Below are 19,894 nucleotides of genomic sequence, written 5' to 3' on the forward strand. Positions count from 1 at the left end.
AACGTACATCTTTGGTTAAGCGCTGTAGAATAAGAGCACGTCTTTGGTAGCTTTAATAAAAATGGTATTTTTGTTATAAATGTCAACAACCCATAATGCATCTAATGTGCTCGGGCAGATATTATTACACATAAAGAAAAACGTTCTTGAACAACTGACTGCCATGAGCGCTAGAACCTGAAATATCTTGCTATCTTGGTATTTTAATCTCTATTAACAATCCTTAAAAAACACCTCCAATGAAAACAACATTAACAACTCTACGCAAGCCGTTACTTCCTTTCGCCACTTCCGTATACAAATGGCGTTTCAATGATAAAAACTTATGTAAAAAACTACAGAAAAAGCTCAGTAGCCAATGGTTTAAACATAAACCCCGTTTTTTTTGGCACAGGGTAAACGCCAAAGACAGAACACAAAAACAAAAAAATTACAAACAAGACACATTGAACAACAGCACGAATTTCCACAAACAACACAGTGCATATATACTATATAAAAAAGGTATGTTTATCAAGAATTGTTAGGTACGGCCTTGGAATGGGCAGTAAAATAAAATTTACGGGGGTTTTTAACCTGTTTACGTGCACTTAACTTATGTGAAAAACCTCACTCTGATCAAAACAACGTAATGTCAATCAATTAATTAAAAATGTATTTTTTAATTTCAATTCCATAACTTTTAAAAACAATGTACTTTAATGAAACCTAAAAATAGTAATTAAATGTGTGTAAATATATATTACATAAAAGTCATCCATGTATTATTCGAATATATTTGCCGAACGGGGGCCTCAATGTAGATCATCGCGTAGGAGACTGTTATTTTGAATGATAGCTGTTTGTACTCCTAAATCAAATTTAAGGTTGTCTAGCAACTCCGGTATTCGGTCAAAAGTAAGGTCATTTCAGACTATATATGTTCGGCATATCAAAGTCATAATGAACAAAACCGTAAACTGAATAAACATTCATTATCTATATGCTATATATGAATGGTGGTGGAATGAAAATGAGACCTACAAATATTTTTGTTCTGGTCATTTGCACATTTTGTTTAAGGATACATGCTCAACAAAACACCACTAAACAAAATGGGTTACAAAATGTGATTTCTGATTTATGGAAAAACCTTGGTTTAACTATAAACAACTCGACCAATCCTGATTCTCTTAACATCAACATAGAATCATTTTTCACAAACGGGAAGGGAACCAATGTTTTAAGTCTAATTATTGAAATTGTTTCTGGATTACTTTTACCTGGGAGAAAACTCGATGATAATTCATCGGTGGACCTAGCGGCGTTGACGTCAATGGCTTCGTTGTTGACCATAAAGAGCTGGGGTGTGTCCCCAGAATGTAGTAACGACTTGTCGCTGCTACTACAAGGACTGATGGGAAGAGAGGGCTGGGCTTTGACAGGTAAGGGCGGGCTTTGATGAACAATTGACTACAACCCTAACCTTTGAAAGGGGGATGATAATTGAGAAACACCAAAATATGACAGATTAAATCAAACGTATTCATATTAACCCAGTAAATTTGTTTGTCCCATAAATGACATCAATGTTTTCAATTATAATAATACCAATGTCGATCTTGTCCTGCCACATCTTTGTGTGTTTAAGACTTACGTTTGGAAATAAGCTACAGAGTAAACCTCGAGAATAATTGCACGTTCACAAAATAAAAACCAACAAGGAATAAAAGACCTGAACTGATTTTGCCATAGTTTGGGGGAAAGACAAATCATTGAATTTTCCACTTACAACATTTCAATAATGAGCTCCATACTAGAATGTAAAAATGTATTTCTTCACATTAAGAAATATTTGAATTTACGGCTGTTGTTTATGCGCAAATGAACAATTACATTTTTATTGACCATAATATAGCAAGATTGCAATATGTGGTGTCAATGTTATTTGAAATAATAAAATAGCAAGGATTTAGGATATTCAAGGATATTTTATTTGTTTTAATCAGTAGGCAAATTCCTTTAATTCAACCCGAAGTTGTTTGGCGTCAACATACATAAGAATTTAATATTAAGGTTAATGAAGCCACCAGAAAAAATGCCATTTTTTGATCGAGTTTCTTACATGGCCTATTTTCATTTGTCAGCCACTGACTTTGGCAATTGATAACTCCGCATACTAGGTGGTTGATATATCGGTCTTTCAAACAATACCACTTATGATTGTCACATATTTGTGATCCCTTTAATCGATTCGGTCGAGCTACACTAAAGTACAATATAATTAAATTTTCAGTGTTGGATGCTTTTGGAAAGCCGGACAGCGGTATAATGCAGGGCCGAATCTGGTTCCCCGGTGGATATGATGAATGTCTAGGCGTAGACGCCACCGTGAACAACAACGCGATGGAGACGATGAACCACTTTAAGGGCAAATACTGCCGTCTAGAATTGCCCAGTGACATACCCCCGTTGGTTAGTCAGCATATACGCATTTGATAATATTTTGTTCACTTATATGTGTACACACATCTTTGATTTTAATATACAATGTAAGTTAATGTTATTTGTGTTCGGTAACTCCAAGCAAGACTGTATAGCTTTTCTGTGTTGTTTTGTATGTAGTTTACCTCTCGGTTCATGTCTAAATGCCTTTGCATTGTACCTGTAACACTGCACATTTACAGATATGATCGTTTTGATAAAAATATGTCTTGTAATGATTCAATGATTGCGTGAAAGTCTGGAAATCAGTGACACAAGACTGCTGACAAAAGATCAAATCGTAGTTTTACAACAGTTTCCGAAATTATTTAGATCTGTTCTATTTTGAGTTATCTTATATGAATGAATTTAATGCATTGATTCTCAAGCAGCTGATTCAGGGACAAAACAAACACTACACAAATGTCAAAACTGTCAATCTGTGAGAGTGCACCATTAATTATCATGTGACTTCGTATTGATGTGATCTGCAAGACTCCTGTAGTTTTCATTGTAATATCAAGTATAATCAACAATCATTGTTATTTGAGGTCGGTGAACTATTGAAACGTAATGTTACATGTTAGTAATACCGTCACAATAACATTTTATCATTTGGACATATTTATGTTTTCCTGTAATGCCATAACTTTCAACAGAAAATCCCATGTCATCAAGATGTAAGTTCTTTTTATGCTTGAAATAAATACTAGATTAAAAATCAGTTTAAATTATATACACGTTGTTAACGCCAACCAGTCATATAGTTTGTTATGTAAATGGTATTTTCTAAATGTGTATCTGTTGTTTACAACATCTAGCTTAAATCATTAATACCAGCTATCAATTCTAAATCCGTTTATATTTGTTTCAGGGCTTGGGGTATGAGAACGCCATTCGAATTGGTCTGTGTGTATCAGACAGATGCAACAAAGCCGATCTTAACAGTTTTGTTGAAGCAGGTGGGTGTTTGCTTGAAATTCTATAAAATAACTGTACACATTTTTTTTTTATTTTGCAGTGACATAACAACTAGATAAATGCTATTCAATTTTATTGATATCGCTTGTTGATTCAAGCACATGCTTTCGATATCCGAATTCTCTTTGCAATTAGTCAGCGCTTTTATTCAGGATGGCTGAGATAAAATACTTAAAACGTTAAGCGTGAATTTATTAAGCCAGAACAGCTAACGACCATGTATTGCTATCTAAACTTTAAAGATATTACAAAGATTCGGTATGTAAATATTGGTATGAACTTTAATTTATTGACAGTGATGTTTATTTTTATGGATTTCAACTTAAGACACATATTACAGTAGTTGGACTAGTGTGCAGTACCTTACTTATATTTTGATATTGCTAAGATAGACCACTTGAGGTCAACAAAAATGTTTTAAGACAATACAGAAACTTTGTTGAAAATATAATCCAGTTTTTCGGCAAACACGCTATGCTCGATATTTTTAATGGTTACCAAGATGATAGTTCTATAGAAAGAAAAATAATAAGATTGCATTTGTTTATACAGAATTGTGATTAACACGCTTGTATTCACGTTTTAGTTTGAGTTCCTTTGATTTGCAATTCAGGTAGAACTTTGACTTAAGCGTATCATGAAAACAGTTTTAAAATACAATAGCACTTCCCAAATGAATGTTGGGTTGAATTTGAAACTTGTAAGCAGCATTGCAAACGTAACATTGGTTCCATTTTTCATTTGAATTTCTGATCATTTTATTATTTTCAGTTCAAAAAACACTTTTAAATATAACCACCAAAGGAAAAATAGAAGTTGTGTGTGATGAACCTATGCAGCTCGGATCGGATGCCATTGGATGCATGTAGGAATTTTAAATCTAAATTTAAACGAATGGAACCATGTATTAAAGCATGAATCATGTTATTGAAAGCTGATGTTGTGTGTCGCTCGTGATTACTGTTAGGGTTTGCAAATTATCTGTAAACAGAGTCATAATTAATAAGTGTTTAGTTGCAGTGTGTGCTCAGTAACCTCCGATGTTGTTGTTTTCTTGAAATTAGTTCTGCGCTTACAGGATGTCATATGAATTGGTACATATACTAACTTAAGAAATAGAACACTCCTGTAGTATATTTAAGAAGTTTAACAGTATTTGACATAAACCAGTTGTTTCTTAAATAAACTCAACTCAACAATAACCAATTCAAATTAATGAAATATTGGAAACGAAACGGATACTCGCAGTAACCTTAAATTTAACCGTGACTTTTCGTGTAACACCAATCAATAAACAATCTATAACTGAGACCGATATTGCTTCAGTTAAACACATGCTATGGCTCTGATGTATAAATAGGTCAGAAATATGTTCGTAAAACCTTGTCTTTTGTACACAATTATTACAACATTTACCAAATTATGGTGAAATGCTAGGCACACTTAACTAATGTCCTTGTATTTACCATCGTCAGAAAACAGACAATTAACATTGAATAAACATTTGCTATATATTTCAGATGTTTCCTAGCTAGTTTAGGGGCTTTCGTATTGTTTGGTACATTGTACGATATTTTGGCTGTCCAAATGAAATCAAACTACAATGACAAGTCCTGTAAAACACCACACCGCGTTACCGTTGCCTCGGGTGTTTTCAATGTGAATAAAGCAGCTATTAGAGTAGAAAGCCACACGGATGCTCACGACATTAAGGAGGAAATTCCTCCTGTGCTCATAGAGAAGGCCGTCAATTGTTCTAACACCGGTAATCCAAATGTTGAGAAGGTTTTATCCAAGCACAACCAAGGTAGGACACAGTTTCCGACTTTATCTTAATTATACAACTATTGTTTACGTATTGCTACATTTTATAATGTAAAAACCAAGATAATAAATGCACCCCAATCAAAGAGATTGAGGTCGAGTGCCGTTTTAGATTGAAACATACGAAATTGATAACCTGAATAATATTTGCAGGAGCAATGGAAAGGGTTTTGCTTGCGTTTTCATTCTACAGCAATGGTGTCAAAATATTGAATACCGACCAGCGAAAGGGATCACTTAATGCCCTGAATGGAATAAGGTTCCTGAGCATGGCATGGGTCATCCTTGGACATACTTATGGTTTCTCCATAGGGTTTGATGGTAAGATATCCACCTCAATTAGATCCAAATTCAATAGTTTTGATTGATGCGAAGAAATGGACCTACTTCGCTCCGACTATGGCTCTGATATACCAACAAAATTATTCGTTTTCGTTCTTTATATATTTCCATAAAACTATTTCTAATGAGTAGTATTCTGATTATGCTTATACTAGCTTGACAAACTTTCGAAGTCTCCTAAGGTTTATTTCTGAAAGGGACTTCTACATTTGTTTCTGTAAGGAATGTGGCTATTTTAGGTCAGCTAATGGGAACAAGAAAAATATTGCCATAATTTGCCCATATGAGCCGCGTACAGGTCGGTAAGCAAATTTAACACGTCCTAGGCGAAAGAAAGTCTGACCTCCGTTTACTATTCAGAAACATCTTTAAACAATCCGTTAAATTCGAGTCAAGTATTTAATTATTGCGCTCAGGAAAAACAAAGACAAATGTAAAATATAAATTTAATTTGGCCGAAATAATGGGCTGCTAGATTGTAAATGAAATTAACATAGATATAAAGTTTTGTCAAAAGCAGCAATGCTTGCAAATCCTCAATGCAAGGATACACTACATCAGAAAGCATAATAAAGTGAAAAAAAAATAATATAATATTCAATATCCTTAAATAAAAGAGGGAAGAAAAGGGGTAACTATGTAAGCAAAGATAAAATTGAGAACTTGTTCGACAAAAAGAAAGAAAAGAATCGGGCGGGAGGGAGGGAGAAAACACAGTCCGAACCGGATTAAAACTAGAGAACAAGTGAGAAAGGCGCCAAAATAAAGAAGGGCGGACAATTAAACATTCGGCGCTAAGAAAGAGTTCCCTCCCTTGATAATTATTAAATTTTCTCAAAATTAGTTAAATTATTGCGCTCAGGAAAAACAAAGACAAATGTAAAATATAAATTTAATTTGGCCGAAATAATGGGCTGCTAGATTGTAAATGAAATTAACATAGATATAAAGTTTTGTCAAAAGCAGCCAAAAATCCTCCCAAAAAACGGCCAAAACCTGAACTTAAATACCAGAATCTAAGTTAGGAAGCCAAAGCGACAAGCCGTGCCGCGTCAGTCATGCTAGAAAATGAAAATCTAAGGTAGCGTAGGTAACAGTCGGATTTCCAGTTACCAAACAATTGAATAAGTTCCCCCGGCACACCGCATTTAAAATAGAAGGAAGCTCCTCCGCGTCTGAATGAGTGCATGGTGTATTCGTGAGCGTGAGCAATCGGAAGTTGCGTCATAATACGTCGAAACATACGATCAACGCAGCTCGCGTCAAGCGGGATCACCTCCCCAACGGAAACTGTACCAAACAACGGTTCTGAGGGTGCCAAGGGAACTAACCTACACATGTTTTGAAACGCTTTTACTGGACATAAAGAAGAAGAGTCATTTTTACACAACGGAATAACTACGTTGTTGTCCCCGAATTGATTAGTTTTAGCATACTTAAGTAAAACAACAATGCCAAAATCTGTCACTGACACATCGTTTCTACACAGGTATTTAGACTTATCAAACTTAACACTAGAATCAGGAACTATGCTTGATTTCCTGCACATCATGTAAAATGCAAACAAAAATAAGCACCATAACGTAGCATGAAATGGAATAGCAAAATCTAGAACATCATAAATTGGCTTCAAAATATCTGGCGTTATGGGCGGAGCCTGCTTTTGGGAATGAAATAGTAACTTTCCTAGCCCTCTGTAAGTGAGTTGCAAAGAAATGTTGGAAATATCAGGGTAAACTTCTCCTCGCAAGACATGATAAATACGAGCCCCGTTAATATAGTTTTTAATACTTTGGAGAGATTTCATGCTACGGCTTAAAAATTGGGCATATAAACAAAGTGTTTCAATATTTACAGGACAGTCTTGCAATGAATAAAATAACAGAAATGAGCGAATTTGAGTCTTTAAGTTCTTGTAGGTCCCGTGCGAATAAGCAGACCGTTGGGTATGAACTAACTGTTGGCGAAGAAGATTAAGCCCCATACTATTGTTCGATCCTTCATCTGTTAAAAGAAGAACCGGATTAAAACTAGAGAACAAGTGAGAAAGGCGCCAAAATAAAGAAGGGCGGACAATTAAACATTCGGCGCTAAGAAAGAGTTCCCTCCCTTGATAATTATTAAATTTTCTCAAAATTAGTTAAATACCGATCAGAATCCGTTGCATTGTAGCTGTATACAGGCCTTTGTTTGAATATACATAAAATGGTCCACTAGACACATGGCTTTAATGAGGAATGTCTTTTATTGCACATGTCTTGGTACAAAATAGGTTGTGATTTTCCGTATATGCATGCGTAAGCAGAGGTTCTAAAGAGGTGGCCGCCGATGGAATGCTTTTTTATTTTTATTATTACATTTGTTGTGGAGGTGAGGGTTAGGGTGATCACTGTTTATGTCGTAGAATACGAATATACACTTGCGAAAATAATCCGGCGAGTCAATCTTTTTAACTTGAGCTATTTGTATCACCCCATTTCCTGTTTTTAACTTGTTTTGCGTTATGTTATTCATAATAAACATCTAAGAAGATAATATATTTTCACTGACATGTTCTTGCAGATGAAGTGTCAGTTGCTTGGCTACAAATAGTTGATTAATTAAGCATGTACAAACAAATATTCCTTTCAAAGTTTAAGCTTTTTGTTTCATTTATATTAGTATTTGGGTTAATGTTCGATTATGATTTTCATTTATATTTTACTGTTTTTTTGTCCATTCAATTCTAGAAAAAAATCAAAGACCTGCTAGCACTAGTATACTCACTGCTATGGGAATGGGTAGAAGGTAACGTAATTGCATTGGTCATTTAATAAAGGCAACTTCACTGACCCTCCACGTGTTTGATATTTTTTTGTGTGCGCATCTGTTTACACAGTGTTGTAGTTCTATATCGCACGGGATTTGCAACAAAGTGAGATTTAACACAAAGTTCGCATAGCAACGCAGAAAAAAAGTAAAATAAAAAAGCCAAGTACTAGCATGCAGTAACAGGGCCTTAACAAATTTGCGGAGCGTTAGGCAATTCACGTCTTTGAAACAAAAAGCATTTCGAAAATTGGGATTTTAGCTTAGCGAGTAAATAGGACTTGCTCATGTTTTGTAAAAACAAAGATGGCGAAGTAAGTTGTGGCAAATCATTGGGAGTCTTATAACTGACTGCTGGAACCCTGAAACAAATGTTGTTTTATGCTAAAATATTGTCTTCGAAGTCCACAATTTTGAATAACATTAGTAATTCTTTCAACAAAATGCTTAAGAATAAAGTGATCATTATGAGTTAAGTATTCCTTAACTGAGTTAAGTTCATAACAATTTCGGTATCAATAGTAGGAAAGTAATAATGTTAGTGTTTTAAGATGCATTACCTGGAAAAAAGGTTTTGTACCATAACATGAGCGAGTCCCTTTAAAGCAGTAGCAATTCTACATAACCATTTGGATTTTGCAAATTAAGTTCTTTACGAATTCGAACTCCATCTGATATTCTAGTTCACTTGCTTAATTATGGAAAGACTCGCGAGATTGATGTAAATATCGGGGTATGCACGCTCTGTGTAGCCCGAAGGTCTCCACGCCTTACCTAAACAGGTCAACTGCGTTCATATTTCAGATAATGATATCACTCACGGAATACATTATCTTAATTTACATTAATAGTTTAGTATTTCTTTAAAGAATTGTTGAAGTAAATTTTATTTGAAAAGCATTACAGTTTGTTTTGCTCACCCATTCTGTAAAACAGAACGACCCGGTAACAGTTTAACTTGTAACTACACAAAAACAAGGGAATAGAATAATCACTTCGAATCACATCTAAACGTAAAATTGAAACGCTAATGATAACAATACATTCAACATATCATAGATTGACACTTTATAACCTTTTGATTTAAGTATTTCGTGGCCTGCTGAAACAATACAATCAAATACAAGATTAGCAATTTTGAACATATCCGAAAATGTTGCGTACATCGGAGAATATTGGCAATGAATTACAAGTATAATTTGAAAATATGATAATATAATATAGTATACCTATGAAAGTATACCTAAACGATCAAACGTAATCAGATCTGATTTTCCAATTTATATGTTTAGATGGCAAATGCTCTATGAGGTATATTTCCTTGTTAAAAAGGAGTGAACTGAACATTCATTTGATACATGCATTATAGTAGAAAATCATACGACGGAACAGAATATCAGGATATTGTTTTCTGACTATTATGAACTGGAATTTAAAAACTGTTATAACAGGTTGTTAAAGTACAAATTACAGCTTAACCGCGTATAACCACTACATACACATTGTTCTGTTTTGTGGATATAAAACGTTTCTAGAACACAGTTGACAAACGTTGAGCGAATATGGACGACCATCCATAACCTATATAGATTTAGAAAATCTCTATTTAGGTTTGGTGTTTATTCATTCCCTTTAACATGGCTGAAAAAGTCAGAACAATTTAGCTTCGTTTTGTTGGTTTCTTGCCGTCACCACAACGTGAAACATTTCAAATAAAAACAACAACATATCCATATAGTTATCCAAAAGCTACAAATATCCTTAAATTGGAAAGTTGGAAATTTGAAAGTTATTGACTGGCCTCACCAGGATCTAAATATATCTACAGCTGTACATCTATTGACCCAGTAGTTGGGCAGTCGTTTAAGCTTTTTTACAAAATCACACAAATAATTGGTCAACATATTTCCGGTTATTACCCTAATACATCCACTGAGATACATCTACTAGATGATAAGCCCTATATCATGATACCTTTAATATATGAGGGAACTTTGATTATTATAACATTTTGATGACACACCCAGTGTAAGCACAAACTTTTATTTTTAATTCGTATTGAATAACTATAGTCCATTGTTAAAACACAATCAAAATCTAAACGATATCTTCACACCTCCAAAGTTAATCTTCTATTTCATAACCACCTGCGTGTGGCATTCTAGCGATGAACGTGCTAGATTGTAACCTGGGAAAAGTTACCCCTACAACAAAACAACATTAACATTTATGTTGTATACCCTTGCGCAAAACTATTTTTTCATCAAAGGCTTCCAATTATCCATTTATTTGAAATACAAAGGCAGAACATATGTACAACGTAATAGGTGTGTAAGCAGTTTCCGCCACGAACCAAACGCGCTTCTACTCTATATTTACTGCTACTGCAATGAATACAAAAAAAAACAATTACTCGTGTTTCTTATATTTTTATGCAATTATTATTGTTATGTGTTATTTTTTCTGTTTTTTTTTCTCTTTATTTTGGAAATGCCAAAAGCTGACAATAAGTTTATTTCTTCATCCAAAACCACGTTCTCTTACAATATGTACATGACACAAAAATAAAACAAAGATATTACGATAATATATGTGATCCTTTTTGTATGGCAAATTAATAATAATATACATAGCTCAAAATATGCAAGTATACTCTATCATCTCAGGAAAATCTACTCACTTACATTGAGCAGTCAAATATGTTTTGTACCATTATATACTGATGTCATAATTATTCTACATGAGTTTTACAATAAATTAATAATGCCTTTCTTATTGGAGCATAATTTAAGCATCGTATATATTTAATTATGTTTACGATTTTATCGTATATCAATCATTTAATACGTTTGCGTTTACTGCTATTGGTTTCAAGGTCACAATCTTGTTATCAGTTATTTAAATTTTCCACAAATGCATTATTTAGTAGGTAGTTTAGGTTTATCACTCACAATGTATATTTGGTCCTATAGTGTATGTTTAGATTTAAAAAAAGTGTCACTTAAATAAACTGTCAGCTGAGAGAGAACCGTATATAAATTCAAATAAGGTGAGATACTTCCAAGTTGCATGAACATAGGTCAAACCTTTCCCTTTCTCTCCGTGTAATAAGTAAACTGTAACTATCACGTTTCCGGCAATAATATATGTATCATACACTAAACTCAACCATAGTTAGCAATATTCCAAAGCCTATCAGTATTTTCAGTCTTGTTTTCATTGGTGTGTGGTTTCTATTATTTTATCTTGTATGATATCTTACAGCAAACATGCTTACGTTTGCCTCCGGCCAGAAGTCCTTTGCTTCTTTCTGTGCCATTATGTATGCAACCGTGTCCGTGGACTCGTTCTTCGTACTGAGATTAGTAACACTTATGTTGTGTAAGAAACTTGGCGTTGCGAGCTTTTGGTTTGCCTCTCTTCAGGCTTAACGAGTTTTACGAGTATATGGCATTTTATCGCAATCTATCAAAGTACGATCTAACTAACTAACGAACGGTATTACGTTGAAGCTGTAACTTTACTTTCAGTGGCGTCCTAGTGGCATACCTGACCTTGCAGGAATTAAAGAAAGTGGGCGGGGCAAAACGGCTCAATTGGCTCATGTTCTATTTCCATCGATTCTGGAGGTATTATTCAATAACAATTATATACTTTTATAGTATACAGTTATAACTATCATAATGCATGATTAATTAACCCTTGCAAAAAGCAAGTTAGGATAATATAATTGAATTGTGTTTCTTGTTCGACTGAACATAAAGCACTGCCGAGAAAAATTATATGGTAGTACACATGCATCCACGCTAATTTGCTCTACAGGCTAACTCCTCCATACATGCTGGTGTTGATGTTTGGAACGGTGCTATCTCCCTACTTGATATCTGGCCCACTCCGGATACCCGGTGACTTACCTACCATGCTGGAGTGTCGGAAAAACTGGTGGACTAATCTACTGTATGTCAACAACTACGTGGAAAATGACCACATGGTATGTTGATATCTAAATAAATGTACAAAATTCATCCATATAAAAAAAAACATAATGAAACAGTGCGAACGAAATATGAACTACCTCAAATAATAAAAAAAGCAAAAAATAAAATTTACATTCATAAGAAATTCTCAGGAATACGGTCCGCCTGTAAATAGTAAGCTGTGTTATTACAGTGCATGGGATGGAGCTGTCACTGGCCAACGACATGCAGTTCTACATCATCAGCCCACTCATTCTGCTTCCGCTCTTTTAGTAAGTACACGCGTATGTATATAAGAATTGATAGCAAATGCAATATCTGCTTTACCAAGCATTTAGAATAAAGTTTGTTTCTGTGATTTCGATGGCGTTAAACATGTATTTTGACTCAGTAAACGCCCAGCAGCCAATGTTGATAAAGTACCCACATGCTAGATATTTGCTAGTTTGCATATTAAAAGAATTTGATTTGATCAAAGTAATTATTAGATAAATATTGGCCAATCAATAAACGTCTTGGCTAACTTTGTCCAAACCAGTTATATGCAATTTGCTTCAGTATTCCATGTGTTTTCATTTACCCTACATTAAGATATATCGTCATTTATTTAACAATCATCGATGACATTCCATATCAAATGAGATTATCTTATATCGTCAGATTCTTGTACCATCATTCAACCTTCCTGAAAAGAACATCATTTTGCCAAGATTCTGCCATATGTACTATTCGATTTTCAGCAGAAGAACGACCTGTTTACTAGTGTTAAGTATAAGGAACACATCATACAAATACGACTTTTAGTTTTTAAAATAATGTACTCAGTATTCTCATTTTCTACAAATGATTAATTATTAAAAATCAATTTGATTTAGCCTAAGCGTTTATTAGATTGTGTTAGTTAATACCGATTGTCCTTTATTTTCAGCAACTTGGTTGCCGGTGTAGTATCATGTATCGTGTTTCTCTCATTCACGACTGCTGCACGATGGGTTATCACGTTCCTGCAAGAGTATCCAGTGCAGAATTACCTGTCAAACGTCCCGCCACCGTTAGTATGAATGACCGTATCGGACGTAATAATATTGCTTTACCTTGTTTCAGGCTTTTACAACCATGCTTTTGAAATCATCACACGTTAGTACTCTAAATTTGCTTTGTTTTTATTGGTAAAAAAATACATCTAGCATATATTTAGTTCAATATGGCACTTCTTCATACATGTGAAGATTTCGTCTAGATTAAAGCATAATTTTGACATAAACATCGAATCCGGAAGGAAATTTGTATTACACCTGTGTTTTCCTATTCCATATCACAGAGTAGCCTAGTGCGCATGCGTCAATCTTCTTCTACACGAAAGAAATAGGACGTTTATCTATTATTTGTTGTATTTTAAAATTATCTTTTTATGAAAATAATGAAATTATATTCCTAATTTATATTACGATATATGATGGCAAGTGACCGACTGTATATATACTAATGAAAGTTTGAACATATAGTACAAACTGTCATATTAGAGTACACAGACTGAGTAAGAATTGTACAATTTTCAAATATATGCCAATAACTAAACATTAACGTAAACTTTTGAAAGTGAAATATAAGCCAACACAAGGGCTTGATGTATAAGCTTATAATTGCCATATTTTGTTCAATGTTCATTTTAGAAAAGATGAAAACTATGGCAGGAACCTATATATCCCAAGTTACTCGCGGCTAGGACCTTACATAGTGGGCTTATTTGTTGGCTACCTGCTCTATAAGACAAAGAGCAAACTAAAAATCCCCAAGGTAACTGGTTAACGCCTCTTTCAGTGGCTCTTTCTTAGAGCAAACACATGGTTTCAAAGATACAGGTTGTATATCATTGCTCATAAGTTTAATGCATTTAAGCATATATATATAATATATATATATATATATATATATATATATATATATATATATTATACCTACAAGAACTACAGGAACAAACTCAGTAGCCAAAGCTAAGACTTAACAACAACAAAGTTTCAATAAAAGTTAACATTATAAGTTTATTATTACACAATTTGATTGCTGCTTTTGAACATCGGCAGAATGCTTTTTACTTTTTGCAGTCGTTAAATCTAGTGTTGTGGTTCGTGAGCTTCTCCACATTCTGCCTGGTGGTATATGGACCCTACTCGCAGGACGGCAACCATATCTTCAGTGTGAACGAGTCGTCTGCATACTTTGCATTGGCTCGCACCGCCTGGGGCGTGGCTCTTGCCTACCTCATAGTCGCAAGCTGCACCGGCCACGGTGGTACGCGAATAATTTATATGAATTAATGACAGTTAAATGTAACGAGATAACAAAATGATTTCCAATGATATTGACACAAATTATAACAGCATTATATTACTCACGTTGTTATGCGAGGTCTTGTGTTGTGGGAGAAACCGGAATATCCAGACGAAACCCACTTGTCCAGCCTGGTGACCACAAACCAAACTCACATGTGCCCAAGCCGGGAATCGAACCCGCGTCGCTTAGGTTAGAAGCGAGTGCGCTTATCACTGCTCTAACCGAACAACAACTATTGTCTTATATGGCATAATGTACGGGAGATTATAACGACAAGAAGTCGTAGAATTTTCGGCCTCTTTTCTGCCTTTCAGGTTGGATAAATGAGATGCTGTCGTGGCGCGGTTTCATTCCACTGAGTCGCCTAACCTACTGTGCCTACCTTATACACCCTCTCGTTATGTGACTTCTACATGAACAGACGACAGCTCACTACTTTACACAGTTTGAGCTGGTATATTGTTTACACATCGAATTAATTACTTTATATTTATATTGCTCTATTTTTTCGAAAGAGAAAAACAAAATTTCACATACAATACTTTGTATATCGTATAAACCATAATTTTAACAAACAGAGACATATATAAATATAATGTTATATTCTTATTTAGTGTGCGCTTATGCAGTTTGAACGCGCGTAAAATAGGAATCAATCCTTAATTGAAATAATATTACAAGGATATGTTAAACTAACATTGATTTAGCAAACTTCTTATCCGAACCACCGAATCAAATTATGCGTTAAACTTTGTAATTTACTGCTGAAATGTTATTTTATAAAGCTTGCAGGTTAATCACGGTTGTTTGCATGTTACAGATCTACCTGTTTCTTGGTCACATGACTATGACGTATGGTCTCAGTTTCATCGTGTCACTCGTGTTTGAGGCGCCGATGATGGGACTTGAAAAAGCAATCCTCAGAATGGGCGGAAAATAAGAGGACTGACTGTGAAATGAAATTGCTTTCATTTCGCGTCCAATGCACGAAGGAGTATTGAACTTGTATGGGGAAGATTTTTATACCAACTCATATATGCAATCTGAAGATAAACTTCAAAATTTAGTTCGGTATTTATTTCCCTCGTAGCACTTTTAATAAGAATGATGTTTTTCCACAGGCAAAACATTACCCAACACTATCACTATATAGAAAACGATTTTTTTTCAGTGTAAGATCGCAATATCAATAAACAATTTGATTCTGATAGCGAACGGGCTTAATTTTGAAAAAATGAGCAATATATTGCAGCGTTCCATAAAACAATGAAATGTCAGTTGTTGTTTCAAATTTGTAAATCTATATCAAGCTCTTAAAGGCATAAACTAAACTTGATCTTTACTGTTCTTTATGACCAAAGTTTCGAATACAAATTTTGGAGATTACAAACGGAATAACATACAGACAGTCTAGACATACAGACAGACAGCAATGTTTATTTGTCGTAAACGATGTTATTACTAGTTTATTGACACTACAACCTACAATTGCACGACATTTTAAATCCCTTAATGCATTTTTTGTGTTTTTAGTGTTAATAATGTCGCAATATCATGTAACTTTCATAACCATTACATGAACGTTTATGATGCTATTAGAAGAACACGTGAAACAGATTCCGAGAGGCAGACATGCTCGCCACTAGCGCTGATGCAGAACATAACCCTGGCTATTTGAAACATGGATACGACAGATTTTTCAGCACTTGACTTATAGGAAAGTACTTAACAAAGATGAAGAAAGAAGTGCATGTTTACATCTTAACACCATAATTTAATATCATGCATTTTTATTGTAAATGGAAACTGAAAGTAGAATCGGGTAGGGTTAGGTTAGAGTTAGAGCGTGATACTAGGTATGAAAATACCCAAAATGTGGCGGTGACAAAGATGGCGGATGCTAGCACTGATTGGTCGATTACTAAGTCATGGCGTCATTTATGATGAAAGCACATCTCGATTCATTCTCTCAGGCGTTGTTAAGCGGTGGTGGTTGTGCTTCATTTACTGATGAGAGAGTTTCGCGAGTTTAATTAAATTAAAGGAATAAAATATTTTCATTGGAAAAAATAACTGAGTAAATGTTGAATTTCGGATTTTGTTTAATTTGTCTTAGCTTATTCAAGAATTATATTTGTTTGTGTTTTTTTCCATTCATGAAAAAACGATGATGATGATGATGATCATGTTGTTGTTGTTGTTTGTGAGTTGATTTTCGATGAAATGATGATATGATGAATGATGATGAATGATGATGATGATGATGTGATTATATTTTTGTGTGTCTGTTGTTGTTTTGTTGATGATGATGAATGATGATGAATGATGATGATTATGATGATAATGATTAGTTGTTGATGATGATGATGATGATGATGATGATGATGGTATTATGATGGATGCTGATGATGATAATGATGATGATGATGATGATGATGATGATATGATGGTGATGATGTATTGTTTGTTGCTGGCTTGCTGCTAGCTGTGCTGCTGCTGGCTGCTGCTGCTGCGCGTAATAGGGATGATGATGATTTCAGATTCTTTCTCAGCGTGTCCTAAGAACCCATACTCACATATTTAGCAATCATATTTGTGTTCAATTTAAAAAGACTGTCGGCCTTCGTCATTTTTATTATGCGTTGAAAATCGAAATTGAAAAAGACGCCTATGGGGTGATGTTAGTGTGTGGTTTATGTTCATTCAGCGCTGAACGAATCCGAAAACCGTTTTTTGAAAAATATGCTTGTCCTTCCGATCCCCACCTGAACCTGAGGTGGTCCGGGCTATCGAAAAACAGTGTCATTATTGCTTGCAAACCTAATAACTCTTTAACCGTTTGAATATCTACAACGGACTTCATTTTCGTCTCACGCAAAATTCCAGACCCAATATATCAAAGTATCGGTCGGGTTTAAAATGCCGAAATTTTACCCCCAAAATTCACCATACTACATCAGAAATTTCCTGGTGTTAGCCAAAAAAATTGAATTTGCTGAAAATCTTGTTCTGATAGTAAATTGATGACGAACACGAAATCCGAAGATCAGTTTTGCGAGTATTGCTTAACCCCATCTGTGTGTTTGGGGGTGGGGTGGGCAGGTAATTTTGGTCATTATCGCCCTGAACATTTTGGTATTTCTGGCCTTAATGTGTAACGTTTAAGAGTGGTTAGACCATGGGTGGTTTTCTATAGAAAACAGTAAAATACTACTTACTTACAATGAAATGACCCAAACGATCATGGGCCTATCTGGCCGATTTGGCGGGTTTATTCATTTGGGAGTAAAGTTTTTAGAATTATAATGATTGGTTTACTGCTTTATGTGTTCTCCTCTTATAATAAATCCATTGCAGAAATAGATTACTTTGACAAATTTTGTATTTTTAATACCCAATGGGGGTTTAACCCAATTTGGTGTGTTTGCGGTTTTGGGATATTTCTGGCTTATCATGTATAACGGTAAGAGTGGTTTTGAGTACCAATGGGTGGTTTTCTATGGGAAATACAAGTAAAAATAACATATGTTTACTGACGCAAAGACCCAAACCCATCATGGTCGTCAGAATTGGGTAAAATGGCGGTTTAGGTTTTGAATTAAAATTTCAGAATTCTAGATTGGTTTACTTATAAATGGGTTGTTACCCGTATATGAACCACTAAGAATTAATAACTTTCCAGAGAATAGTTGTCAACCCAAACCCTTACGTACTCAAAATTGGGGTCGGGTAAAATCCGGTTTGTCGGGGTTTTGTTCATTTTATGTGTTAGGTAATTAGAACAGTGGTTTTATTACAAAATGGGTGGGTTTTCCATATAAAAGCGATTAAGAAGCGATTTAACTTTCTGACACCAACACCCCCACCCATCTGGGCCTATCAAAATTTGGGTAAATTAGCGGGTTAAGGTATTTTTAATCAACATATGAAAATGTTGAGTGGTTTACTAACCTGAAGTATATTTCGTCCACTTAATATTAATGCCCATTTTTGGGAAAATTACCCGCGTTGGGAAAGCCAAAAATGTTGTGGACCACCAAATGGGGGGGTACCCCCAATACGCTGGTGGTCTTAAACCCTTGAACCCTTAGGGGCGGGTGGTTAGGCCTTATGAACGGCTGACATTGAAGACCACACAGGCCTAGACAGTTGGCATTCCAGCTGGAAGCCACTGGTTTTTGTAACAGCGAAACTGTGGGAATCCCGCCTGGCAAGTGGTACAAGCCTAGACTGAAACCAGTTTTTGGGGGGCAGGACCAAGTAATTCTTAGCCCATTGGAAGATCCTCGCACTACCTTGTGGCAGCCCCTTGTGAGTGTAACGCTAGGGCCAGCTGGGCAATTGTTTTGACAGCAAGCTACACAGTTTGTGTCAGCCAGCTTGGAAGGACCCACTTGGTGTTCCAGCTAACGAGTTGGGCAGCCCCCCAGCCATGCAATTTGGGAGCACCAGCCTTTGAACAGTTGCAGCCACGTGTTTATTACTATAGCCATTAGAAAAGCCTAGCTCGCCTTTTGTGGGGTGTGTGCCAGCCGCCCGGGGGGTGTAGCGGGCATCTCAACTTGGACAATTGGACGCCCACCGTAACAGTTTGGGGGGTGCAGACCGCATGGTCAGACCCTTTTACATGTGCGACAGTTGTGGCATACCGCTTGCCAATTGAACAGCCACGAACCAGTGGGGCAGCCCACCTTATTACTTTAAACAGGGGAAGTAGCCGATCTCGACCCTTTGGCAGCCGCCTTTGTGTGTGTTATGGGCTTGCCACTGGCCATTTGGGGGCATGACTGCCTTACGAGTTTTGGGCAGGCCGCTTGGCAAAGCCCCCCTGGTTAAACAGCCCTACCAGTTAGATCCAGACTGGCAATTGACAGCCATCTAACTGTTGGCATCCACTTTTAGACTTAGCCATGAGAGCCTACTCGACTTTGGCAGCCGCCTTGTGTACGGGCTGTCCAAGCTTTGGGCCCAAATGAACGGCCCCCCCCACTACCCCCAGTGGGGGGGTCAGGGCCCAACATTCCCAGCACGTTATTGTAAAAAAGTTCCCCCGAAAAAACCCAGCCTTTTTGGGAAATGCACCTAGCCCAACCCACCGAGGCCTGCCCCCATTTTGGTGAACAAGACGCCCAGATGCTAAAAATTTTGGGCCAGCCACCTTCATA

The 19,894-nt window shown here is 35.8% G+C and overlaps 1 protein-coding gene and 1 long non-coding RNA gene across 2 annotated transcripts; both read left to right on the forward strand.

Annotated features, from left to right (window-relative positions):
• Positions 1-1,078: 1,078 nt before the first annotated feature.
• On the forward strand, positions 1,079-12,374 carry LOC128242982 (nose resistant to fluoxetine protein 6-like). Its single transcript, XM_052960441.1, has 8 exons — positions 1,079-1,424; positions 2,276-2,454; positions 3,338-3,425; positions 4,216-4,309; positions 4,965-5,251; positions 5,422-5,589; positions 11,949-12,047; positions 12,241-12,374. Exons 1-7 carry the CDS (start codon positions 1,316-1,318, stop codon positions 11,957-11,959), a joined length of 936 nt encoding a protein of 311 aa, XP_052816401.1. The 5' UTR covers positions 1,079-1,315; the 3' UTR covers positions 11,960-12,047; positions 12,241-12,374.
• A 965-nt stretch (positions 12,375-13,339) lies between these two features.
• On the forward strand, positions 13,340-14,667 carry LOC128242983 (uncharacterized). The gene is made up of 3 exons (XR_008262743.1): positions 13,340-13,446; positions 14,069-14,192; positions 14,501-14,667. It is a non-coding gene; the product is annotated as an uncharacterized LOC128242983 (long non-coding RNA).
• Positions 14,668-19,894: the final 5,227 nt, after the last annotated feature.

This window comes from Mya arenaria, chromosome 8, assembly GCF_026914265.1.
Source record: "Mya arenaria isolate MELC-2E11 chromosome 8, ASM2691426v1".
NCBI classification, from domain to species: Eukaryota; Metazoa; Mollusca; class Bivalvia; order Myida; family Myidae; genus Mya; species Mya arenaria.

What these genes read in the sequence shown, in the direction of transcription:
- LOC128242982 (XM_052960441.1), top strand. Translation starts at nt 1,316, where the DNA reads ATGGCTTCGTTGTTGACCATAAAGAGCTGGGGTGTGTCCCCAGAATGT. An exon ending in AGAGGGCTGGGCTTTGACAG is followed by an intron (nt 1,425 to 2,275) that starts GTAAGGGCGGGC and finishes TTAAATTTTCAG; the next exon opens with TGTTGGATGCTTTTGGAAAG. An exon ending in TCGGATGCCATTGGATGCAT is followed by an intron (nt 4,310 to 4,964) that starts GTAGGAATTTTA and finishes TATATATTTCAG; the next exon opens with ATGTTTCCTAGCTAGTTTAG.